The sequence below is a fragment of the Amphiprion ocellaris genome, chromosome 18 (genome assembly GCF_022539595.1).
Source record: "Amphiprion ocellaris isolate individual 3 ecotype Okinawa chromosome 18, ASM2253959v1, whole genome shotgun sequence".
Classification (NCBI taxonomy): domain Eukaryota; kingdom Metazoa; phylum Chordata; class Actinopteri; family Pomacentridae; genus Amphiprion; species Amphiprion ocellaris.
This window is the reverse complement of record NC_072783.1, coordinates 10,655,101-10,678,884: the sequence shown is the minus strand read 5'-3', so window position 1 is coordinate 10,678,884 and position 23,784 is coordinate 10,655,101. Positions and strand designations below refer to the sequence as shown.

Here is a 23,784-nt window from a genome sequence, read left to right as displayed (position 1 = left end):
CATGTTGGAAACCTGTACAGGCATGCAGTCGGAGGCGAACAGGAAGTAGAGGAGAGGACTTAAGATGCAGCACAATGGAATGCCACTGTTCCGAGTAAGGGTTGAGGAGGTGTGATCTCCTAACCTAACAAACTGTGGTCTGTTGGTCAGGAAGTCCAGTATCCAGCAGCAGAGGGAGGAGTTGATGCCAAGCTCACTGAGTTTGGCAACGACTTTGGAAGTGATAATGATGTTGAATACTGAGCTGAAACCAATGAACAGCATTCCCAAATAGTTTGTTGAGCAGGTGGGACAGGGCGAAGGGAAGCACTAGGGAGATGGTGTCCTCAGTGCTCCTGTTCCTGGTGGTAGGCGATTATAACAGGGTCCAGTGTGGGAGGTGGATAGCTTTACAGATTAGTGAGGACCTGCCTCTTGAAGCACTTTATGATGATGGGGGTGAGTGAAACCGGGCGATAGTCATTCAGCCTTGCTCTCCCACATGCTTTTTGGCAAACTTGAGCATAGATTTAATATGAGCTCTTTTCAACAGTGGCTATTTTTTGCCACTCCTCTATAAAGGTTTGACTGGTGAGGAACCTGGACAACAGCCACTGTATGCATGGCCTCCCTTCTCAGCTGCTTAAGCTTGTAAATCCTTCAGAGGAGTCTTGGTGGACTCCCTCATCTGCATCTTTCTTGCACAGTCACTCAGTTTTTGAGGAAGGGCTACTCCAGGCAGAATTATATGTATGCTTCAATTTCTTAATGAGGAATTTAACTGTACTCCAAGACATATTCAGTGACCTGAATTTTTTTTGTATCCATCCGCTGACTTATGCCTTTTAAATAACCTTTTCCCAGAGTTGCTTGGAGTGCTGTTTTGTCTTCATGCTGCGGTTACAGCCAGGAGTATTTACTCACCAGTGACTGGCCCTGCCAGGCACATATGTCTTAATACTACAATCACTTGAGACACATCCATTGAACTCAGATGACTGCACTCACTAATTGTGTGACTTAGGTTAGTTGCTTTTTAGTGAATGAATATTTAATGCAATCTCTTATTTTACATGTTCTATTTTTAATAAATTGATATTACTCTAAACAAATATATTTTAAACTTGGAGTTTATTAATCCCCAGAGGGAAATTCAGTTGTTATAGCAGCTGGGTATTCAACAACAAGGGGTAAACAAGACAACACAGAATATTAGGGTCAGACATAAAGTGAAGATAACATAAAACAAAATAAAATAGATTAAAATATAATATAGAAAGAAAAAAATAACAAAATATACAAGAATATACAAGAATGATACATAAGTGTGCAAATGAGAATGTACTTAGATGTGCAATGATATAAATAGGCGCAGATAAATTTACAGATGTAATGAATAACATTTAGAATGTAAGGTGCCCAGTATGTACAGTGGTTTAGTCAGCAGGCAGAGTGATAGTGTTTTTGTGAACTGCCAGACACAGACATATTGAAGAGTCTTATTGCTGTGGGGAGGAATGACCTCCTGTAACGGCCAGTAGTTTGGTCAGCATCCTCTGCTCCACCACCTCCTCCAGAGTGGCCAACTGACAGCCAACCACAGACTGAGCTTTCCTGATTTTTCCTGAGTTTATTCAGTCTGTTGCTGTCCTTTTCCTTAATGCCTGTGCCCCAGCACACCACAGCAAAGAAGATGGTTTCAATTTGATATCAATTTTTTTTTCAGGAATTCTTTTGAACTAAGTAAAATTTATCAGAATTTAATTTTGAAATGCATAAAGTGCACAGGCACTCCTAGAATGACTAGAATTGGGAGAGATAACTAAGTAAATCAAGAAAACCAGATAACAAATCACAGCAAGGATCAACAAGAATCAGTAGATTGAACTCCAAGACCACTGGAAGCACTGATCAGTGGAAACACAGTTTTAACTGTGATCTTTAATGAAACCACCATTGGGTGTCCAAATCCTTTTCTTTGGGTATTTATTGTTTTGTCATTTTAACCTAACAAACTGTGTTCTTTCTTTTAAAGAAATGCCAATTCATTTGATATTTTGTCATGCAATTAATGCAGTTAAATTCATACTTATTGGGATTAAGTAGCCAAATAGTTTTTGGGGCCACTGTCTACCTGTACATCTGTATTTTTAGAAAATCCGCTTCCATTTTTTGTCCCAGATAGGAGCCATTTGAATTGACACCCTGAATCTTAATCCCCATTCTGAAGTGAAGGAGCAGGGAGGTGTGCATAAATGATCAGCTCACAGACTGACAAGCTTTTCACAACCAACTGTTGTAAGAGTCCGTACCCTGCAATCATTGTAATTCTGAGCAAAGACATGCTGTAGAAATAAAATATCTTATTTCTAGCAAATCCTATTGCACATACATTCTAGGTGTCAGTCATCACAGTCTCCTCTTCTCACATTCTAATGGTGGTGATTGATATGTGTGTTCTGCAGGGGTCTGGACAAACTAAGAAAAAAGGGAAAGAGCTCTACCTTGGATCTACCAATAGATTCAGTCAGCCTGAGTCTGCAGGATCTGATTGGCTACTTCCAACCAGCTGGAGATCATCTGGAGCATGAAGACAAGCAGAACCGACTGAGGGCTCTGAAGAATCGCCAGAACCTCTTCCAGGAGGAGGTAAGGACTGCCTGTGTGCTGGTCTTATGTATTTCCTGTTCAGAATCTGTTTCCTAATGCATCAAAAGAAACATTACTCAAGATAAAGTGTGAAGTTACATGGTTATGCCAACATCTTAAGTCACTTACGGACCAAGCACCAATAGCATGCATGACTGTCCATCTAAGATTATGTGTTGTCAGAAGCATTGGCAATAGAGATTAATGTGGCTTACCAAAACTTGACTCTCTGACCAGTATAATTTTCATTTGTTGTAAATTAAAATTTGCTTCCCATTTTGATAGGGTTTTGCTGCATTTTGCTAATGAATTTCACTTTATGTTATACATTTACAATGCTTAAATATTTATTTTGTTATAGATTACACAATGCTGATTTATTATTGTACTGTCAACTTTTGATCAAGTTAAGCTAGGATATTCACACTGATTTTGTGATCGGAGCCACACACCCAAGAGGGACTTGAAATACCCCGTGTCACCTTGATGCTTATAGGCCAGTTTGGACTTGACTCATTCTACAATTTCTCAATATCCCAATAAAACAGAACATTTTTAAATAAGGTAATGTGCAGTCTCCTATTGTAGCTGTTTAAATAACAGACTTTTTAAAAAATTTGGACAGTAAATTGATTTTTTTTTTCGAAAGATGTCACAGAAGCAGAAAGCAGACTTTTCATGCAAGTCTCTTTATAATTTTTTAAAAATTACTATTAATTTCCTTTTGTAGACATTTTTTCCTAATTAATTTTTTTTTAAAAATCTAATTTTAAAAGTGAATACAGTACCTTTAAAAATACAGCACATTGTACAATTACATTGTAGATGAAATGACGGCAACAGGTGTTATGTTCTATTTTCATCTGTCCATTGCATATTTCATATGTATGAAGAATGAGCTGAGAATGTGGATATTTCTTTAAGACACACCAGCTTGCCCAGTCATGTCCCATGATTTAAATGCAACAGTCACATTGTTGATTCTGTGGAAGCCCTCAGGAAGGGCAGTTCACCTTTAGGATGGGATGCTCTGGTGTACCTGCTTGGCCTCAGAGTCTGCTCTACCCCTTTCCTCTTTCAACTCTCCTCCAGCATCTTCTCCAAAATGTGTAGGAAAGAGTGAAGCTGCTTTCTGAGGCTTCTTTTTGGCCCCACGTGCCATAGTTCTCAGCGTTCATGCCTTTCTTTGTTGAAACACTATGGAGCTCCCACTTCAGAGGGACTTGCTGTCTCAGGCGGACGGTACCCTGTTCCTCCCTTTCCTCGTGGCACTCAGCCTGGTGTTCTGACCCCTAAGAGAGACAGTCTCTTTGTCTTAAGGCCTCTACACGCTGTGCGATTTTAACAGTCTTATAAGTCCACGGCTTGCTACACTGTACGACATGAATCTAATAATCATTGGGCACGACCTGAAGTTTGCTGTGTGCAGATTGCATGATGAACACGTAGCTGAATTGCAGCCTATGATGCACGTGGGTCGGCATGAATGTGCAAGAATAAAACTCAGAAGCGTGCGCTGTCCATCCATGAAAAATGAACAACCTAAGCATATAAACAGAGCTTATTTTAATATAGTAAATATAATATTTTAGCTTATTTTTAATTTTATTTTAACTGAGTTTATTTAATAATATAAACTAAATGCTGTGGCCACTATTTACAGCGGTGTGTGTTGGCTAGCCGCTAATGTTAGGTTACTAACCTGGGGGCTGCAATTCAGGGTTCCATGCTTCTTCCTTTTTTGTCCAGTCGTGGTACGAACTGGACGACATGTCAGAAAGGCAGAGCTTCTACTGCCACAACTCTACTGGGCTGTGTTGATGTGTTTTGCCATTGTCGCCGCAAATCATCTATTTGGGTTTAGCTCCAGTGTCGCACTGATCAGTACGTCATTTCATACTGCATTTCTATTGGCTCTTAGTCGATGTAGGTAACAGCAGCAGTCACACTGTGAGACGATCACCCCAAATTTATGACACTGTCAGAATTTGATCTGACTTTGGTCACAAGACCATGACAACAGCCGTCATGAACCTGTCTCACTGTGCGTTGTAGGACCACCGATTTAGAGCCAAGACAAAGGTTATTGCCACAATTCTCTCATGATTACTATCTTTCGTCTGGGACGGCCGAAAATCGCAAAGTGTTTCTGGAGTCTGTAGTGAGAACTAAGACAAGCCGTTGTCAAAATCTGGACTGTCCCACTGAGTTCTGGACATGATTCAACAGATCTATATGCTCTCTGCCTTTCCTGTCCCATCCAGGACTCGGGCACTCTCGGGTACACTCATGGGCCTTGTGGTAGGGAGCTCCCTTACTGCTATATGTGCAGCATCCATGTGGTTATCTGAGTCCACGTTTTCAAAATTCTATGGTCTGAATGTAGCAGCCAGTCCCTCTTTTGCAGACTTAGTGCTGGGATGACTCAGTAGATGACAGGACAAAAGCATTCCTCTGTCCACCTTCAGTGTTTCCTTTAGTCAGTTTAGTGACCTGTAAGTCAATCTGAGTGCTCAGTCTGTTCACAGGTTTGGGTTTTGCTTTATGTAATGCCTTAATCTGTGTTTCTTTTGGCAGCCTTGCATCTTTTAGGCTGACCTGTGCAGCCCTTCTGCCTCTCAGGCTCACCCTTTGTGTCTTGCATCATCTTGTCCTGGTTAAAATGTAAATTTGTCAATACTTGGTCACATATTGGTGTATTGGGGTTGTTGGCGGCACTGTCTCTTCACAGGGTGTCTTAAAGCATCACCTCTCACATATGGATTATGTATCGGAGATTCAAGAGTTTTCATTTGTGTGGGTCTGCATGTGCACGCGCCTGGACGCGTGTGTGTGTGTGTGTGCATACACCTATGTTATTTACATATTGACATGATCCAGTGTGCTGTAGCTAACAGATGAGGTGCTATGATTTAGACTTTGATCTGAGGTCAGCGTTCACAGTCCTGACAGCATGAGGAAAGAAGCTGTTTCTGAATCTTTCTGTGTTTGCCTGAATGTGTTACAGGCGCCAACTACAGCGTAGCCACTCAAACAGTTGCTAGATGAATTGTCCTGATAAGTTTACCTTTTTAAAAAAAAAAACAAAAAAAAAAAAAACGAAACATTTATAGCTTACTTTTTCCCCACTAAAGAATGTGAAGATGCTTTGAGCAAATGTTAAAGTGATACCCACCTCAGGCCCACTGGATTGCAGATGTTTTCTGCCCGACACATTTGTTAACACAAGATTATAAAAAGAAAACTCCTTTGTTGAAATTAATGTTTTTGAAGGAGAATATTCCTAAACTTGTATCATATTTTGTCCTTTAACTTGAAATAGTGAATGACTTTAGGTGGCTGAATGTGTTTAGCATCTTGTTTTATATATAATAAAAAATGCGTTGATTGAATGTTTTCAAGTTCAAAAGTACCACACAAGTCATGGGAAAATGCCAATTTGTCACATGTAGTTTTCTACATGTGACAAATCCTCTATAATCCTGCTTGCTCCTGAGTAAAGAGAACCAAGGTTACAGTGTGACTTTATGTGACGAGGAGTGTTACGAGAAGACCCAAATGCAATAATATAAAGAAAAAAAAGCTATGGTGCAGACAAAGTAAGACAAGAAGTTTATAAAGTTGGAACCCAGTCCATAGCATGTCTCTGAGTGACTGCAGTCACTGTTTGCAGTTCTGAACATCTGCAGCTGGACCTAAAACCTGCTGCTGTAAACCATCTCACTATTATTCACCTCAGTTGACGACAATGCCCAGCCTTTGCATATATTGTTAATATCTAATTAAGACCAGAGTCTGCTAGTTGACATTTGTTTTGCAATTAATGTAATAATGACAAGACAACACATTGAACTGTGCAAATACAGTAAAACACAGTGATGAAAATATATACACAGCTAGCAACAAAACCAGTTAACGCTAGCTAGAGGCAAGTCCTTTTTTTCCCTCACCAACTTTTTCCTGAAATTAAATTGTATCAATTTTGATGAACTTACGTTTTTGAATTCTAGTTTGTCATCAAACAAAAACTGTAGTGGCTGAATGACTCATAGAAGTCCAACAAACATAGAGTGAAGAAATTCTGTCTAATCTATCTGCAGGAGTTTGCCTAGTCATCCTGGAGATTCTGAACTCCCTTTTTTCTTATGTTTCCTGCAGGGACTAGTCTGTCTTTGCAGAGCAGTACAAACACAAGCATTATTGGAATCCGGCTGATTACAGCAGTTAAACCAACAACTTTTGTGTCTGTAGGGGATGATCAGCCTGGTACTGGAATGTATTGATCGTCTTCACGTCTATAGCAGTGCAGCTCATTTTGCTGAGGCAGTTGGAAGGGATGCTGGAGAGGCCTGGAGCTCCATCCTAAACTCCCTCTACCAACTACTGGGTAAACACATACATGCAAGCATGCACAGAAAATTTGAATAATCCAAGCTAAAACAACATATTAGGGCCTAATATTTTCATATTCACACTTTTAAAGAAATGATAAATCCCTCAACGGAATGATGAGATTAATACAAAAAGTTGTGCGGTCTGCTCACAGAGCTCTCCAAAAATGTGTGGCAATAGTTAAAATGGATGCTTTTTACATTTTTTTGGGTTGCCATTATGATACAGCAAGAGCTTGATTTTGTCTCTTCTCTTCTGTCCACCCCTTTCCTCTGTCTTCCTCCCAGCTGCACTCATCAGAGGAAACAGGAAGAACTGTGCACAGTTTTCTGGCTCGTTGGACTGGCTGATAAGCAGACTGGAGCGACTAGAGGCTTCTTCTGGTAGGTCAGCTCATCTCGGACAAGATACTCATAATGGTCAACTGCATACAGTGGGCCCCAGAAATCTGAGACCATATCAAAATGCTATCATATTATAATGTAGACTTGAAAATACATTAACGTTTGAGGACAAGCAGATTAGTTTCAATGTCCATGTTAACTGCTTTTGTTAGGAACAAGGAAGTTGAACCCAGAGACCATACCAGAGAAGAGAGAACAATTTAACAAGCTCATTAGAACAATAATGTTGAGAATATCCAGAGGAGTGAGCTTGGAGTTGCTTGGACTTGATGGTGAGCAGACATGCTGGGAGGGTTTGAGGAAGCGGGCAGTGCTACAGAGATGTGGGTTGATTTCTGCAGAGTGAGTTGAGAAGGCTAATGTGGAATTTGTGCTGGTGGCGTGGCACTAAGACTCAGGCAGTGTGGATCAAAGCTGGGTTTTGTCAGAGTGAGTATGAACCAAAGAGACACCGGATTTACTCAACTAGAAAGCATACACAATTCTTGCAGACAAACTGAAGCTGAGACAGCTGGCCTGGTATTAGTGCCACATCAGCAACTGAAAGATCTGGTTGAGAGTAAAATGAAGAGTTGGGGACTGATATACCAAGGGTCTTCCTCAGAGAGAGTGAGAGAGGCAGACCAGGACCAACGAGAGACAGGAGAGGGAGGAAATAAACCATGACACATCAGTGTGAAGATCAGAGTTCCTTCAGTTGTATTCTTCCTTTGTCACAGTGTTCAAATTACATTCATTAGCTAGATTTGATTGATTAATCAGAGACTTGTTCTGCTAATCCAGCTTGTAACGTTTGTTTGCCTATTATGACTGTTGCTCCTTAAGTAGCTTTGTGGTAGTTGAAAATATGGAACCTGTCTTATCTTTATATACTACTACTCTATTGATCCCACAAGGGGAAATTCTCTTTTTGCATATCATAGTTTGTTAGTCACACTAAATAACCTGGAACAGAAAGGATTAAGGGCCTTGTTTCAGAATCCAACAGTAGCAGCTGGGTAGTGCTCAGACGTTGTGACATAATTCTTAGATAACATGAGTCAAAACAAATGCAAAATAGAAGATTTCAACCCCACTGTGGAATCTCTGGATCATCATGAAATGATAATGCTGAAATCTGACGTTTTTGTTTCCTCAAGAAACAACAGCAGGTGAAAGAGTCCTTCAGAATTTTCCGTTGCAAAAGCTTAATTTTACTTGTAAGTAAAACCTGCTAACTTTCATAAAATGCAGCCCTCTGATACCCTTTAACATTAAATCACATTTTCTCAACTCCATTATTTTCTTTGCCATGAAGTCAGGACTCATATGAACCAAAATATAAACCAGAGATGCATTTCTCAGATGTAAAACATGTCATCTTTGACAGAGTTGCATTTTAAATATATAATTGTCAGAGAGGAGCGCTCTTAGGCGGCTCACTCTCCAACCAGGAACCGCTCGCTGTGATGAACGACACGGAGGCTTCTCTGTACTTGCAGCAAGGGTAACCCACTCAGTGCAACGAGACACTTCTCGTGTAAGTTACAAAGAGGTGGTCCCTGTCATTCTTTATTTATACAGGTGGGTTACAGGATAATGATATGCAAATAGACCAAAAATGGGAGTGAGTAAAATGAATGTGGGTGTGGAGAAAAGTAGAAAGAGTAGAAAAATATAATGTGTGTGGTAAATGCATAGCTTATATAGGAAAACATCATATATCACAATCAGGGTTAACACAGTTCACAGTACAACTATTACTGATAATATAAAAATATAAAAAACCTTCTAACAATAATGGTCACAAATAGTCCCTCACTAATGTTCCTCCATAACACACAGTGAGTTGCTGGTACAGCCTGTGTCACGTTATAGTATTTTCTGACAAAGTAAAACTAAGAGTAACATCATGACGGTAGCTGAAGACAGACAGTAATGTTCATCATTTAAACTGAATAAACTTCCTCCCCTCTGCCTTCACATCGTTCCTCCTTAAATGCTCCTCAACACGGAGCTGACGGAGTGATGAACGCTCGTTCTGTGCTCTCAAATATTTTGTACACTTACATTATTTTTACAGTCACTGGCTTTAAGCTGTTAGCTAACGCTATGCTACGTTGGCATAACTATAGCGATGTTATTACTAACATGAACAGACAGGGAGTAACTTATGCTAGGTTAGCACAACTTTAACGTGTCACTCGTCATGACACATGGCAAAGAGAATTAAACAGAAGTGAGAGACGTTGAATCATTGTAAATTTCACAACGTGGTTATAAACTTACCTGTTGGCTCCGCCCACTCCTGTAATGTTGCCTGGCTGTAGCTTACTCCTGTATGTTCCTGAGAAAACAGCGGCGAGGACCGCATGGAGTCAGAGCTCCATGTATTGGACAAACGGCGCAAGGATGTCATTCTGCGCGACTCCGACACTCAACAGCGTTTACTGTTTTATGAGAAATTAAGAATACATCGGCGTTTAATCGGCAAAATTCCGGCCGATGACGATTGTTTTGAAAAGGGCTATAATCGACCAATTTAATCAATCGTCCGGCCAATAAATGGGCTGGGCCCTACTATCTGATCTTTCCCCTAAACACGAAGCTACTTTGAAACTGTAGTTAGTGAAGCTACAAGCTACTCTTCATTTGAAGTGGTGAGGCTACAGCAACACTAAGAGTATATTCTGGTAACCATAATGCCATATCATATAGTATACTAGAAAAAGATTTTGTGCCCCAAAACACGGTATGTCATATGCAGTGTACACAAAATATACAAGGATATCCTCCCACATCAAGTTAGGATTTGCACTTTGCAAAGGAGCGCTTTTTTTCCGCCAAGAGTGCACAAACGGATGACGAGTAATTTGGCACTACAGACTGTGATGGTCAGAGTTTATGGAACAATATTATGGTCAAATGATATGTCCTAGTTGTGTGCCAACTGCATTAACAGTATGTCCTTTGTACACGTGCTTCTTTTATGTTCCAGGTATATTGGAGGTGCTTCACTGTGTACTGGTGGAGAGTCCTGAGGCACTTAACATAATCAAAGAGGGGCATATCAGATCTATAATATCTCTGCTGGACAAGCATGGTCGCAATCACAAGGTAGAGGCAACTTACTTTAATCTTCTACACAAACAAGTGAGGTCACACAAACATACAGTACTGTGCAAATGATTTAGGACTCAAAACTAATGTGAAGATGTCAAAAATAGAAGCGCAGTAAAGAGAAAAGGCTAAATCAAGTCAACATTTACCTTTAAAAAAGTAGCAGTTCTGTTCAGTACACCTGCAGTTTTTCAACCTGCTTGGGAACAAAGTTATTCCAAGCACTTTGGATAACTTGTGCACAGTCCTCCTGTGGATTTAGGTTTCATCAGTATCTACTGTTTCTCCAGGTAAAAATATTGAGATAAGGAGTTTATGGGGAGTCGGTCCTTATACACACTGATCAACCACAACATTGAAACCATTTGCCTAATATTGTGCAGTTCCTCTTCGTGCTTTCAAAACAGCTTTGATCTGTCAGGCCATGGACACAGGACCACTAGCCGTATCCTGTGTTTTCAGACACCAAGATGCTAGCTGTAGATCCTTTAAGTCCTGAATGTTGTGAGGTGGGGCCTCCTTTGATCTGATTGTTTCTCCTGCATAGCTTACAGATACTCAATTGGATTGAAATCTGGGAAATCTGGTTTCCAAATCTTCACCTAGACCCCTTTGTTTTGTTCCTCAAACAATTCCTGAACAATTTTTACAATGTGACAGGAAGCATTTTTCTACTGAAAGAGGCCACAGCCATCAGGGAATACCTCTGCCATGAAGGGATGTATGTGGTTGACAGCGATGCTCGGTTTCCATACACATGAATGCAGGACCTAAAGTGTTCCACAAGAATATTGTCCAGAGAATCATGCTGCCTCCGCTAGCTTGCCTGCTTCTCATGGTGCATCCTACTACCATATCTTCTACTGGTAATTGATTGATACACCCAGCTGTCCATATGATGCACTGACAGCTCTGACTTCATATGCCCATTGTAGGTACTTATAGAAGCATGGGCTGTCTGTTCCTCAGCTGTGCAGCCTCATAGGTAGCAAGCTGCAATGCACTGTTCTGACACCCCTCATACACAGCATTAGGTTCTCAGTAATTTGGATATTTTATGTGATCAGACCACCCAGGCCAGCTTTTGCTCCACACAAGCATTAGCAAGCCTGGGGCACCTATGATCCTGTAGCTACTTCACAGGTTGTCCTTTCTTGGACTTTTGGTCGATACTAACCACTGCATAGCTGCCTAATGTATCCTGCCTTTTTACAGGTGCAATCGTAATGAGATAATTGGTGCTTTTCACGTCAACCTGTCGGTGGTTTTATTGTTGTGGCTGATTGTGTATATAACAAGTTGCTCCCACACATACAAGCTTCCATTATAAGCCTTGGAATCAGTTTCAAAATCCTGTGCAAACGGTCCACATGGATGTTTGTGTGTTTGTGTGTGACAAGGCCTACAGGAATCTGCAGGCAGCTCTTGAGGCAGCTAAGGCTGTGTTGCAGGTTGAACAAGCACACATCTCAATCTGTCTTTGTTTTAAATCCCTTTGGTAGAGTACATTGTTCTCAGTTCCTGGAGGGCACTCACTAATCACAGTGTGATAACCAAGAAATATTTCTCAAGGCAAAGTAAACCTCTTGTGACACAAAGCTGTAGTCTGCCCTATTAAAGCAATTTGTCAGGAAGCCTGCAGTTAAGTGTATATGTCACTCTGTTTGCATGTGTGTGTTTATACTATAACTATGACATCCTCTCTGGTTTGTGCATGCTGTCTAGGTTCTAGACGTGTTGTGTTCACTGTGTGTGTGTCACGGCGTGGCAGTGCGCTCTAACCAGCACCTTATCTGTGACAACCTGCTGCCAGGAAGAGATCTTTTACTGCAGACCCGCCTGATCAACCACGTAAGCAGGTATACACACACAAATACACAATAATAGAATACCTCTTGTGATGGTTAAAGTGTTGGATCCAGTCCTCCCTTCATGTGGCTGCCAGAGTAATAATGTTGCTATGTTTACGTAATCCAGTCTGCTTCACTTCTCCCAACAGCATGCGTCCCAACATCTTCCTGGGTGTCAGTGATGGTTCTGCTCAGTACAGGAAGTGGTACTACGAGCTGATCGTGGATCAGGCAATACCATTTGTCACAGCAGAGGCCACTCACCTTAGGGTGGGCTGGGCCAACACCAGTGGCTACGCACCCTACCCCAGCGGAGGGGAGGGTTGGGGAGGCAATGGGGTCGGTGATGACCTATACTCCTACGGCTTTGATGGACTCCATCTTTGGTCAGGTGAGATGATGCGTATCCTGTATGTACGGTATGTATTTAGACATTACATCATATTGTTCCAGAATTCCGATGTTTACATGTTGCAGATGTTCAACCCAAACTAAAATGAACTCTGTCCTCACTGTCCCTGCACCAATCCTGTATAGGTTGCATTGCACGGACTGTTAGCTCACCCAATCAGCATCTTCTGCGATCAGAGGATGTGGTGAGCTGCTGCCTGGACCTCAGTGTACCCAGTATCTCCTTCAGGATCAACGGCCAGCCAGTTCAGGGCATGTTTGAGAACTTCAACTCCGATGGCCTCTTCTTTCCTGTGGCCAGTTTCTCTGCCGGAGTCAAGTCAGTGCTTTGCTGAAAATTGTCATAGAACATGACTGTTGAGTTATGGTCTGTTCCCCTTGAGTTACTGTCTGTTCCCCCAAAACTATATTTTGAGTGATTATCAAATCCATAAAAGTTTGAAAAGTCAGTCTGTCTCTACTTCTCTGAGTGACTGAGCAGATGTAAAATGAATTAGCATATTTATTGAATATTTCCCTGTAGAGGAGAATGACACTATCCTTCCTTTAACCATGTAAAACCCACTGTTGCAAAGAATACGTCAGTTTTTTTTTTTATTATTTTTATTATATACATATATATTTGCTAATTTTTTTCTATATTTGGGTTTTACAGGGTTAAGTCGATTTATACATAAATAAGTAGGTTGTTTCTACTAATATTTCTACATAATTTAACAGGAAATGTGCAATTGTGACATATCTCATGCCTGGACACTGGATCTGAATGATTTGAGACAAAGAACACTGAAAAATAAAGATAAAAAAATTTTTTTAAGCTGAATATACATTAAAAAATAGGTTGTTTCTACTAATATTACTCTGTAGTTTAAAAAAAAAGGGCAAATGAGATGTAACTCAGGCCCGAAAACATTTAAAAATTAACTTCTTAAAGGAAAATGAGATAAGGAGTTTATGGGGAGTCGGTCCTTATACACACTGATCAACCACAACATTGAAACCATTTGCCTAATATTGTGCAGTTCCTCTTCGTGCTTTCAAAACAGCTTTGATCTGTCAGGCCATGGACACAGGACCACTAGCCGTATCCTGTGGTTTCAGACACCAAGATGCTAGCTGTAGATCCTTTAAATCCTGAATGTTGTGAGGTGGGGCCTCCTTTGATCTGATTGTTTCTCCTGCATAGCTTACAGATACTCAATTGGATTGAAATCTGGGAAATTGGTTTCCAAATCTTCACCTAGACCCCTTTGTTTTGTTCCTCAAACAATTCCTGAACAATTTTTACAATGTGACAGGAAGCATTTTTCTACTGAAAGAGGCCACAGCCATCAGGGAATACCTCTGCCATGAAGGGATGTATGTGGTTGACAGCGATGCTCGGTTTCCATACACATGAATGCAGGACCTAAAGTGTTCCACAAGAATATTGTCCAGAGAATCATGCTGCCTCCGCTAGCTTGCCTGCTTCTCATGGTGCATCCTACTACCATATCTTCTACTGGTAATTGATTGATACACCCAGCTGTCCATATGATGCACTGACAGCTCTGACTTCATATGCCCATTGTAGGTACTTATAGAAGCATGGGCTGTCTGTTCCTCAGCTGTGCAGCCTCATAGGTAGCAAGCTGCAATGCACTGTTCTGACACCCCTCATACACAGCATTAGGTTCTCAGTAATTTGGATATTTTGTGTGATCAGACCACCCAGGCCAGCTTTTGCTCCACACAAGCATTAGCAAGCCTGGGGCACCTATGATCCTGTAGCTACTTCACAGGTTGTCCTTTCTTGGACTTTTGGTCGATACTAACCACTGCATAGCTGCCTAATGTATCCTGCCTTTTTACAGGTGCAATCGTAATGAGATAATTGGTGCTTTTCACGTCAACCTGTCGGTGGTTTTATTGTTGTGGCTGATTGTGTATATAACAAGTTGCTCCCACACTTACAAGCTTCCATTATAAGCCTTGGAATCAGTTTCAAAATCCTGTGCTAACGGTCCACATGGATGTTTGTGTGTTTGTGTGTGACAAGGCCTACAGGAATCTGCAGGCAGCTCTTGAGGCAGCTAAGGCTGTGTTGCAGGTTGAACAAGCACACATCTCAGTCTGTCTTTGTTTTAAATCCCTTTGGTAGAGTACATTGTTCTCAGTTCCTGGAGGGCACTCACTAAGCACGGTGTGATAATCAAGAATTATTTCTCAAGGCAAAGTAAACCTCTTGTGACACAAAGCTGTAGTCTGCCCTATTAAAGCAATTTGTCAGGAAGCCTGCAGTTAAGTGTATATGTCACTCTGTTTGCATGTGTGTGTTTATACTATAACTATGACATCCTCTCTGGTTTGTGCATGCTGTCTAGGTTCTAGACGTGTTGTGTTCACTGTGTGTGTGTCACGGCGTGGCAGTGCGCTCTAACCAGCACCTTATCTGTGACAACCTGCTGCCAGGAAGAGATCTTTTACTGCAGACCCGCCTGATCAACCACGTAAGCAGGTATACACACACAAATACACAATAATAGAATACCTCTTGTGATGGTTAAAGTGTTGGATCCAGTCCTCCCTTCATGTGGCTGCCAGAGTAATAATGTTGCTATGTTTACGTAATCCAGTCTGCTTCACTTCTCCCAACAGCATGCGTCCCAACATCTTCCTGGGTGTCAGTGATGGTTCTGCTCAGTACAGGAAGTGGTACTACGAGTTGATCGTGGATCAGGCAATACCATTTGTCACAGCAGAGGCCACTCACCTTAGGGTGGGCTGGGCCAACACCAGTGGCTACGCACCCTACCCCAGCGGAGGGGAGGGTTGGGGAGGCAATGGGGTCGGTGATGACCTATACTCCTACGGCTTTGATGGACTCCATCTTTGGTCAGGTGAGATGATGCGTATCCTGTATGTACGGTGTGTATTTAGACATTACGTCATATTGTTCCAGAATTCCGATGTTTACATGTTGCAGATGTTCAACCCAAACTAAAATGAACTCTGTCCTCACTGTCCCTGCACCAATCCTGTATAGGTTGCATTGCACGGACTGTTAGCTCACCCAATCAGCATCTTCTGCGATCAGAGGATGTGGTGAGCTGCTGCCTGGACCTCAGTGTACCCAGTATCTCCTTCAGGATCAACGGCCAGCCAGTTCAGGGCATGTTTGAGAACTTCAACTCCGATGGCCTCTTCTTTCCTGTGGCCAGTTTCTCTGCCGGAGTCAAGTCAGTGCTTTGCTGAAAATTTTCATAGAACATGACTGTTGAGTTATTGTCTGTTCCCCTTGAGTTACTGTCTGTTCCCCCAAAACTATATTTTGAGTGATTATCAAATCCATGAAAGTTTGAAAAGTCAGTCTGTCTCTACTTCTCTGAGTGACTGACCGGATGTAAAATGAATTAGCATATTTATTGAATATTTCCCTGTAGAGGAGAATGACACTATCCTTCCTTTAACCCTGTAAAACCCACTGTTGCAAAGAATACGTTAGTTTTATTTTTTTTAATTATCATTCTTTATTATATACATATATTTGCTAATTTTTTTCTATATTTGGGTTTTACAGGGTTACGTCGATTATACATAAATAAGTAGGTTGTTTCTACTAATATTTCTACATAATTTAACAAGAAATGTGCAATTGTGACATATCTCATGCCTGGACACTGGATCTGAATGATTTGAGACAAAGAACACTGAAAAATAAAAATAAAAACAACATTTTAAGCTGAATATACATTAAAAAATAGGTTGTTAAAAACTAAAAAAAGTTTTAAGTTGATTATACATAAAAGACTGATTGTTCTACTAATATTTCTACGTAATTTCAAAAGAAATGTGCAAATCTGACACATTTCAGGCCCAGAAGTGCTGAAAGATGAACAAATAATAAAAAGAAATAAAACTGATGTTGCAACAGTGGATTTTACGGGGTTAAACATGGTTAAAGAAATAATTAAATAGTTATGTCACTTTTTTTTTATATTACTTTTTGGTCTTCAAAAACAGTTTGGTTTATTTAATTTGTGATATCTAAATAAATAGATTTTCCCCCTTATATAACCATTGTACATACAGTTTCCTTTCATATTTATGAATGCATTAGTAAATTTCTCCCATGCTGAAATGTTGCCCATTATATCTCTCCTCACTGATTGCCCCTCCTGTCTTGTGTCACACGGCAGGGTGCGTTTCCTACTTGGGGGCCGTCATGGGGAGTTCAAATTCCTCCCTCCTCCAGGCTACGCTCCTTGCTGTGAGGCGGTGTTGCCCAGAGAGAAGCTGAAGCTTGAGGGCGGTCAGGACCAAACTGCAAACAGAGACTTACTGGGGCCCACTGTCACAATGAGCCAGGCAGCATTTACCCCTACACCCGTGGACACCAGCCAGGTACAGGCACTGTCAGGCTTGTTTTTATTAATCAGCGTACACAACTTTTCTTCTGTATTTTTGAATCTTTTTTTTTTTTTACAATGACAGACTTTATTGCAGGTTTTCATTCAGTTACATGTCCTTAAATGTATGTTTTTTTCAATCAAAACCAGCAAGGCAGAGCTACACTGAAGCAACTAAAAAGTCATGCCCAAAGTGACTTATATTAATAGTTTTTCTGTGTGTGTGTGTTTAGATTGTTCTTCCACCACACTTGGAAAGGATCAGGGAGAAACTTGCAGAGAACATCCATGAACTGTGGGTGATGAACAAAATAGAACTGGGCTGGACCTATGGCGCAGTGAGTATTAGTCAAGTAGATAATAAAGTTCTCTGTTGATTTTCAGAGCAGATTTACATACCCACTTTACAAAGGTGTTGCAGAAAGGGCTATAGATCAGAAATATTGCACTGACCTAACCTTTGCTTTTATATATGTTTGTGTGTTTCAGGTGCGAGATGACAACAAGCGACAGCACCCCTGTCTGGTGGAGTTCTCGAAGCTTCCTGAGCAGGAACGGAGCTACAACCTACAGATGTCTCTGGAGACTCTCAAGTGTGTTGAGCAGCATAAGATGTGACATTAGATCGAATACCTTTAGCCCTGGTGAAAAATAAAGTGTTTCGCTACTATATCAAACTCGGTTATTTCCTCCTGACTTTGCAGGAGTATCAGTGAGGATACCAATATCAAATATCTGCCATTGTATTAAGTTAATTTGATGTATTTGGGTTTATGTGTGTTACAGAACACTCCTGGCTCTGGGGTGCCATGTTGGCCTAGCAGATGAACATGCTGTAGAGAAAGTAAAGAGCATGAACCTGTCACCAACGTAAGTCACCTCAACCTTTAATACAAGCAGAGAAAAGGAAAAAAATACATGATAACACAAATCACTAAAAAACTAATTGTCAAATCCAAGTTACAACAGTTTTAGCTAACACTACAGTGCTTCAACTCTCTCTGTGCAGCTATGAGTTGTCCAGTGGTTATAAACCTGCTCCTCTGGACCTGAGTCACATCAAACTGACCTCCACCCAGGAAGCTATGGTGGACAAACTGGCTGAGAATGCACACAATGTCTGGGCAAGAGACCGCATCCGCCAGGGCTGGACCTATGGCATCCAACAGGTCTGAGTTTATATTATACCTAAAAGTAACATTTTGCAATGTGATGCTAGGAAAAGTACATAAAGAATGAGTGGGGAACGAATCGGGACTGATGTCTTAGCTGTTTGTAAATGCTTAATCCAGGATTAGTTAGTACAAGACTGAAGGGGAAATATTACATTAGTGAATAATTAGTACTGATTAGTTAATGATAATCTGTGAATTCATAATACTCCCACTTCTTAAATTGTTCCTGGTTCATCGCCATTCATTGCTCCGTTTATTACTTTTGCTGTGTCACTTCGAGGAGTCGCTAGATCCTCTTCATGATTCCCTCAACTTCACCGACCATTTATATGTCCTTTTGAGTAAATGGATGTGTCATGCTGAATAGCTAGTTACAAATTTAACGAAATATTGACACTACTGTATTTATATTTTTGACAGATTTTATCATATTTCCAGAAGACCTGTAGTGAATTTTATGGAAGAACCAAAATGCATGGTTGTTTTTGTTATGAAGATGAAGGTTTTTCAATGATTCCATCACTGGAAGAAGAAAGCACTCAGAGAGCGCGGTAAAATGGATAAAATAAAAGATGTCCTTGCACTGAGCACAGGCGTGTTTTATGCATGTGTACGTTATGTACGAATAACGAATCACATGACCTAAATATGTAGTGGGCGGTGGAAATTAATGGGACTCAGAAACACCCCCACAATTTAATCAATTGTTCCTTGTATCATTTCTGACGGATAAGTCCCAGTAAGTCCGCAGTGGTGGATTTGTAATAGGATCACAATCATGTGAATATCAGCAGTCAGCTGACGTAGTGTTCACTTGTTGTCATAGTTACAGCGATGCCGTGCCGTTATCTTGTAATGATACAGAAATCTTTATCAAATCTGTGGATCCAGACTATGAGCTGCATCACTGCCAAAATCTAATCACTTGGTCCTTGTGTCATTTCTGACCTTCCCTGAAAATTTCATCCAAATCCGTTAGTCTGTTTCTGAGTAATGTTGCTAACAGACGGACAGACAGACAAATGCATGTCGATCGTCGCACAACTCTGCCGCATTCCTTGGCAGTCTAATAATAATAGGAGTCATTGAAAACTCAGGACTGCAGAGTTATGCATGATCTTCACACATGTATGTTAACTTCTGTTCACAACAGTATGTCAATCCATTGTATAATTCTTCTTCATTTCACTGCATGAACACCACTTTGGGAGATATCTCTAAATACAAGACAGCTTTCTTCAGATCACACAACTGACTGTCTAGAACCACCGGTTAACTCACTCATTAAGCATTCACAGGAAAAAGAAATGTAACTGTATATTTGCTGCTTCCCTGAGCAAACTAAGGATCAACATACCGCAGGGACACCTTGTGTTTCACTTTCACCAATCATCCCATAGGTTCTTGCAGAGTATTTAGATATCTCCCTTCTACCCTCCTTGTGTCAGGATGTGAAGAATCGTAGAAACCCTCGTTTGGTGCCCTACGCTCTGCTGGATGAGAGAACCAAGAAGTCCAACAAAGACAGTCTGAGAGAGGCCGTCAGAACCCTGCTAGGATATGGATACAACCTGGAAGCTCCTGACCAAGACCATGGTACAACACTGTCTACACTGGAGTAGAAAACTTCCTTCAGTGTCATTTTTTCTTATACTTGGCATAATAGTTTTAGGGGAACAGTGATCACTTAAATTATTCTGAAGTACAATGATGATTTTTTTTTTTTTTCAGTGATAAGGGATTTATTAGATTGTTCATCAGATTGTTTCCATGCCCATGTCTCTTGTCTCTTTCCCTCTATTTCTTCATCTCATCCAGCAGCTCAATCTGACCTCAGCAATATGTCTGCTGAGAGGTTCCGCATTTTTAGAGCAGAGAAAACCTACTGTGTTAATGCTGGAAAGTGGTACTTTGAGCTGGAGGTAAGAAGCAATGAGATAATGCTGATTAACATAGACACTAAAATGTTCATTTTGAATTATTGCTGAATTACTTTGAAATATATCTGCAGCTGATGCATACAAATGTAAACATCTGTGATTTTTTCTTCTTCAAATAACATATTCAGTCTGAATTTTTGTAAACATTTTTGTACAAATCATTCAGCTTAAGACCCTGTTTCCAACACAGATATTTTTGTTTATTGTGAAAAGAAATAATAAAAGCGGTGTTTGTACTATTCTGCATATGTTTCTTGGCCTGTTATGATCTGCAGACAATGAATAGTATATTCCCGTTTATTGTTAAAATGAATGTAACTTTGAAATATGACCTTTTGTCCGAAACCTAGTTCATCACACTGAGCTGTACTACATTTGTAAAACAGTTTCTGAAGTGGATGTAATTCTGTTTCCGCTTGTCCTCCAGGTGTTGACAGCTGGAGAGGTGAGGGTGGGATGGGCGAGGCCAGGATGTCTACCAGACCAGGAGCTGGGATCTGACGACCAGGCCTTTGTCTTTGACGGTTTCAAGGTGGCTGGATTCTTCTCTCCTTGTGTTATAATACTATAATTTGTTTGTGTTTATGGGAGGGTTGCTGGAGTTTTCTCTTCAGAATATGTTTTGAAAAGTGGAGATGATTACTAGACTGTCCCTCCAGGATTTCGTGGGCGTTTTTCCGTATTGTTGTGACCGAAAATGCCTGAATTCGCAGCAGCTTTTCTAAAAAATTGCGATGTAGGTTGCAATGTTTTAAGCTATTTCTTGCGATGGAATTGCGGGAGACAATGATAATTGCTTAAAAAAAATTGCATTTTTTTCAGCTTTTAGAACATGTTTCAGCATTTTAATTTGCAATATTTATTCTGAAATTAATTTAACGCTCCAACCCATTTACACAAATGCTGGCACACGACGATGGGAAATTAGCAGCAGCCAGATATTGGTTTAACATGAAGTGGTTGGTAGATTTAAGGCACAAAATGATCATTTACTATTGAATGACATCATATTTAGACAAATGTTGTTTTTGTTTTGTATTCCACTGCAGTATTGCGCGGGTGCTAAACAGTTACCTCTGCATTGGTGAAGAACATCAGGGAATTGTTTTTCACGGTCTTCAGCAGTAATATTTTGTTGGTAAATGAGGGACATTAGAATCAGACATGTCTGGATTTTCAAACCAAAAACAAGGAAGTGAATTCAGTGACATATGTGCATTACATTTGCGCTGGGGACTGCTATGAGTGGTGGAACTCATGGGAGGCTGGCCAAAATTGCGGAAAAGTTGCAGTGATTGGACAAAATTGCGCAGAATTTGCGGAGATCGGTTGAATTTGCGTGAATTGGTACGATCACAACATCGTGAATTCATGGAGGGACTGACTAGGGCTACTTTGACTTATAAAAACCTTTTTATTTTATTTAACCTTTATTTAACCAAGAGAGATCCCATTGAAAACATTCTGAGTTTGGTGTTCACATGAAGCAGCAGCTGTTGTGAATTGTGCCTCACAAAAAACCACATCTCCGCACATTTACCATCAAAAGGTGTGGATTCTTGATGGAAAGTCCTTTTTCATGAGTTGACACAAATTTTACATCTCTATGAAATTTCGATCATAATTGTTCTCCAAAAAATCAATCATTAACCTGACTTATGACGGGGAGAGTGTCCAGGGTTCTGATGAGCGATGTCGCCTTCCTATTTCCTGACTCTGGACATGTATAAGTCCTAGATGGAAGGCAGGTCAGCCCCAATTATTTTCTTCTGCAGTCCTGACTGTCCATTGTGGCCTGTCTCTGTCCTTTTTACTGGCTTATCCAAACCAGACATTAAGTGAAGAGCAGACAACAGGATGAATTACTGCAGTGTAGAATTAGATCAGTATCTCATGGGGCAGGCTGAACTTCTGAGCTGGTGCAGGAAGTACATCCTTTGCTGAGCATTTTTGTTAATGGTGTCTATGTTGACTGTCTACTTAAGATCCTGGAAGATAGTGGATCCCAGAAACCCAAAGGTTTCCACAGTAGATTGAGTGCTGTGTGTATCCAGCCAGACTCTCTCCCCTACCGCTTTTGTTTCTTCTGAATAAATCATTTATTGCCACATTAAAGTCTTTAGCACTCTTCATCTGCCACAGTTCAGTTAGATCCAAGACACCTGGGGCTGCATGTGATACTAATAAGTTTGACATAAACTAATTTGGATCTAAGTTGGAGCAAACTTCTGATAGTTAAGTGTAGACCTGAATTATATACACACACACCATAATGGGTCCTGGATTTTTTTAAGTTCTACCAAGATGGGAGAGTAGGAGGCTGACAGATATTAATTACATGAGTTTGAATTGGACGTCCTGGCCACAATAAAATATGTGTTGAAAAAGGAGTGGATGTTTAGGCCAAGCAGCAACATGGCATAATGACCCTTTGGTGGACCAGATGGACTGTGTTAGATGCAGGAAAGGAGATAGTTGTGACTGATTTTAGTTTTAAAACGTATTACTGACCAGAAGCTGTTTGCCGTCTTTGCAAAGCTGCCCTTTGAGCCAGATATGTAGTTGGCGGTGAAGGCTGAACCAAGAATATCAATGGACAATCAAAAAGGAGGGAAAACACTCATAGGGATCCTGAGACACACAGAGACAAGCAATTTTAAAAAGAAAAACAAAATAACAAAGACCATGCTAACACTGTTTTCTGATGCGTTGCCATCAACGACATATGGCAATTGCAAATGCGTGGTTTTGCTTGTAGTCTGTGACTGACCATAATCAGATTTTATGTCTGATGAACCAATGACAGAGTTGAGGCTTTGCTATCTATTTCTGCAGAGGACAATATTCAAAGGGAAGTAGTGGACTAGTCTGCTTAATCTTTCCTGCACTTTGGCCCTGCTGTGGAAATGCAAGGAATGCTTACCCCTGGGAAAGTTTGTGGACATCAGTTATTGTAAAATCAAAATTCTTGGAGATTTTAGACGGAAAAACACCTTTAGCAATATAATGATAACAACTATGGCAAATCATGCTGATACCTACCATTCCATGACAATCATCCCCCTAGTAATCATGTGAGTCAGTCCTCCTTTTAAGTAGAAATATCTCACAATGGGCAGAAACATCATCACCACCAACTTTCAGGTTTGAAAGAAATCCTCTCTACATGGCTGATAACCCCCGTAAGTTTTTGCAAGCCAACCTTTACATATACTTATGTGTCTTTCAGGTCCAGCGCTGGCACCAGGGCAATGAACACTTTGGGCGTGCCTGGCAGACGGGGGATGTCGTGGGCTGCATGGTGGATCTGAACGAACACACCATGATGTTCACGCTTAATGGAGAAGTGTTGCTAGATGATTCTGGATCTGAGCTGGCCTTCAAGGACTTTGAGACGGGCGAAGGTCAGTGATGTGCCTTAGACAAGACATGTAAAGACCATGTATAGTATAAAGTCTTGAGTTTCCAATCACTACTACAACTCTGAATATTTTTTT

General features: G+C 40.7%; 1 protein-coding gene across 5 annotated transcripts in view; it reads left to right on the top strand.

The window, feature by feature from the left end:
• ryr2a (ryanodine receptor 2a (cardiac)) overlaps positions 1–23,784 on the top strand; it is a 200,443-nt gene that overhangs the window by 85,468 nt on the left and 91,191 nt on the right. For 3 of the 5 annotated variants that reach the window (XM_055004359.1, XM_055004360.1, XM_035945805.2), the window contains exons 1-12: positions 15,152–15,281; positions 15,422–15,663; positions 15,810–16,002; positions 16,963–17,167; positions 17,406–17,510; positions 17,662–17,765; positions 17,959–18,042; positions 18,182–18,341; positions 19,796–19,943; positions 20,166–20,269; positions 20,715–20,819; positions 23,517–23,691. In XM_055004359.1, the coding sequence (XP_054860334.1) occupies positions 15,423–15,663; positions 15,810–16,002; positions 16,963–17,167; positions 17,406–17,510; positions 17,662–17,765; positions 17,959–18,042; positions 18,182–18,341; positions 19,796–19,943; positions 20,166–20,269; positions 20,715–20,819; positions 23,517–23,691 (1,624 nt within the window). In that variant the 5' untranslated portion in view covers positions 15,152–15,281; position 15,422. Of the gene's footprint in view, positions 1–2,444; positions 2,629–6,879; positions 7,016–7,307; positions 7,404–10,401; positions 10,521–12,248; positions 12,383–12,522; positions 12,765–12,910; positions 13,104–15,151; positions 15,282–15,421; positions 15,664–15,809; positions 16,003–16,962; positions 17,168–17,405; positions 17,511–17,661; positions 17,766–17,958; positions 18,043–18,181; positions 18,342–19,795; positions 19,944–20,165; positions 20,270–20,714; positions 20,820–23,516; positions 23,692–23,784 lie in introns of those variants that run through there. The other 2 variants (XM_023264877.3, XM_035945815.2) reach the window with 2 other exon arrangements.